Below are 2,415 nucleotides of genomic sequence, written 5' to 3'. Positions count from 1 at the left end.
CCCAAAGATTCTACATTGTCCATTTTACACAGAAGGAACAGCTTGAAAAAGTTGTTGAAGTCAGTGCTCATAGTTATGTCTTGCTTTAGGCAGAACACAGAGAAAACAGAGACATGCTTGGGCACTCAGTGAAAACAATTTCACCTTGTCCAAACTAGGAGACCTCAGACCTGTGTGTGGACTCTAGGAAACTTATTGCAGCCACCACTCATGGAGTAAGGGTTCCTGAGCACCCATTTTACGTAACCTGTTGGTCAAGAATGGTCCCTCAGCTGCAGGACTAAGGCAGGAGCATAGTTTGCGGCATGTGGCTGCCTGCTGCTCCACAGGCTACTGAGTCCTTCCTGCAAGTCTGAAAATGTCTGAAAACAGTATCTGCAAGACTGTCCTGGTTTTGTTTCCACCTGCAGTTTAAGGTGGGACACTGACCTACAGAAGTTTAGATCCTCCTATCTATCTCCACTCTTCTTTGACCCTGCTATTTCTGTGAGAGTAGTAGATCCCATTTTGAAAACTGGGCCCAGCTTCGAAAGACACACGCAGGCCACTGCCTCTGCAATCCAGTTTCCTTGTAGTCCTGCTTTTCTATTCAGCCTTCAGGGTGTGCCATGAAACTCATCTCTTTTCTCAGATGCTGGCCTGAGAAGGTAGGGAGCAGTCAGTTTCTGGAAACAGTTATAGTTTCCACGAAGGCAAGGGCTTCTAATGTTGACACTATTCGAACCCTTGAGCCAAGTTAGCTGCTTGTGTAGCTACCACAGGTTTCAGGGAGCTGTGCCAGCAGAGAGTATCTGGTAGCTAACCCAGAGACTTTCTAGTGAATGCCTCTGTGTACCAGAAGGTGGACAGATTCAGACCAGCACTCCAGCCGGATGCCCGTTTCCATCCAGCGAGCCAAACTTCTCAAGGAATCACATGTCAACAGGGCGAGGAAGTACTCACACATCTTCCAGGCACTCCGGCGGCTGCTTCAGCCTGTTCCCACTGATGAGGTAGTTGTAGATTTCTGCATTCTCAATGCCAGCATAAGGGGTTTGCCCTCGGGTCACAATCTCCCACATGGTCACCCCAAATGCCCACTGAAAGGGAAAAGCACACAGAACACGTGAACAGACAGTTCCCTGCTCCCTGGGGTAGGGTTTCAGCATGCGCAGACTGTGCCAACCCTCCCAGCCTGGGGTAATGTCATGTCATCAGCAGTGATGCAAGGACTATCCAAACTCTAGCTAGAAAACAAAGAAATGACCCAGCTGATGCTGACACATCATCTTGGGAGACAGCTGAAGGCCCTGCTCAGCACCATCCTGTAGTGGAGCAGGGGAAGATTTGGGAGCTACTGCTGTCTTCCACTTGCAGACTCCTCCCAAGCGTCTCCTACTTACAGTTCTTTAAGGCATGCAGTATCAATTTTGTGGTTCCCAGCTACATGAACATTTTGGGTTGAGGCTCACAAACCAGCTGCTTAATTAATTGAGCCACATTCTGTGTTGCTGGAAAAGTGCAGGCAGAAATGAAAGCAGAGTTTAGCTGATAAAGCAAGGCAAGGAACAAACCACCTACGGCTCTTCTTCATTTGTGCTCTACAGTGCAACCGTCATGCTTGTACATTTAAATCTGAACTGCAAGGTTTGTTAGGTGCAAAAAATTCTGATTTTTTAATAATAAATTAATAATAAGCAAAACCCTGCCCAGTGTCTATTGTAAACTGGCTGGACTAGCAATCACGAATCGCTAAATACTGTCTACAGTGGTTACAGCAATCACTGGGCAACACAGCAGCCGAGTTAGAAGGCGCTCTTGGTGATCCCTTAAGAGGCACCGTGACATTGATAACTAGGAAGGCAAGTCCACAGGCCTGAAGGACGAAACTAGCATGAAACCAGATCAGAAGGCAGCAAGAAAGAGGGGAGAAGGTATCAGAAGAAAAAAAAAAAAAAAAGGAAAAGGAAGCAAAAATTTGAGATGAATGGGTTTAGCCTTACTCTCCAAGGGCAAAGTTATGGGGAGGAGTGTCTAAGCACTGATGTATTCAGAGCCTATGAAGTTCCACCAATGCCTTCTGAAGGATGGAGTACCATTGCTGCACTTGCACATGAATGTGTGGCTTAGGCGCATTTCAAATGTCACCTTCAAATTGTCATGCAGAAGAGAAAGGAAAAAGGATTAAGAAACAAGAGACTGCATAGAGAGGAAAATGAGAAGGGGACAGAGGGGATGGGGATAAGCACTGAAGAATGAAGGACCAAAAGACAAGAGGAAAAGGGTTCGTGTCTTCTTGCATAAACTACTTGTACACATCTTTAGTCTTGAGTTCTGAAAGCACCCAAGGTAGAGGTGGCACTGTCCCTCAAACACAAGACAAAGTCCCTTTCCCATCACCAGGGCCTTTTCCCACCCTCAGTGAATACAGGATTC

General features: G+C 46.7%; 1 protein-coding gene across 1 annotated transcript in view; it reads right to left on the bottom strand.

The window, feature by feature from the left end:
- Positions 1-938: 938 nt before the first annotated feature.
- The window catches only part of TYRO3 (TYRO3 protein tyrosine kinase), a 35,422-nt gene continuing 33,945 nt past the window's right edge, over positions 939-2,415 (bottom strand). The window contains exon 17 of the mRNA XM_010290126.1: positions 939-1,079. Within this exon, the coding sequence (XP_010288428.1) occupies positions 939-1,079 (141 nt within the window). The remainder of the gene's footprint in view (positions 1,080-2,415) is intronic.

This window comes from Phaethon lepturus, unplaced genomic scaffold (genome assembly GCF_000687285.1).
Source record: "Phaethon lepturus isolate BGI_N335 unplaced genomic scaffold, ASM68728v1 scaffold34336, whole genome shotgun sequence".
Taxonomy (NCBI): domain Eukaryota; kingdom Metazoa; phylum Chordata; class Aves; order Phaethontiformes; family Phaethontidae; genus Phaethon; species Phaethon lepturus.
This window is presented reverse-complemented; position numbering and strand designations above follow the sequence as displayed.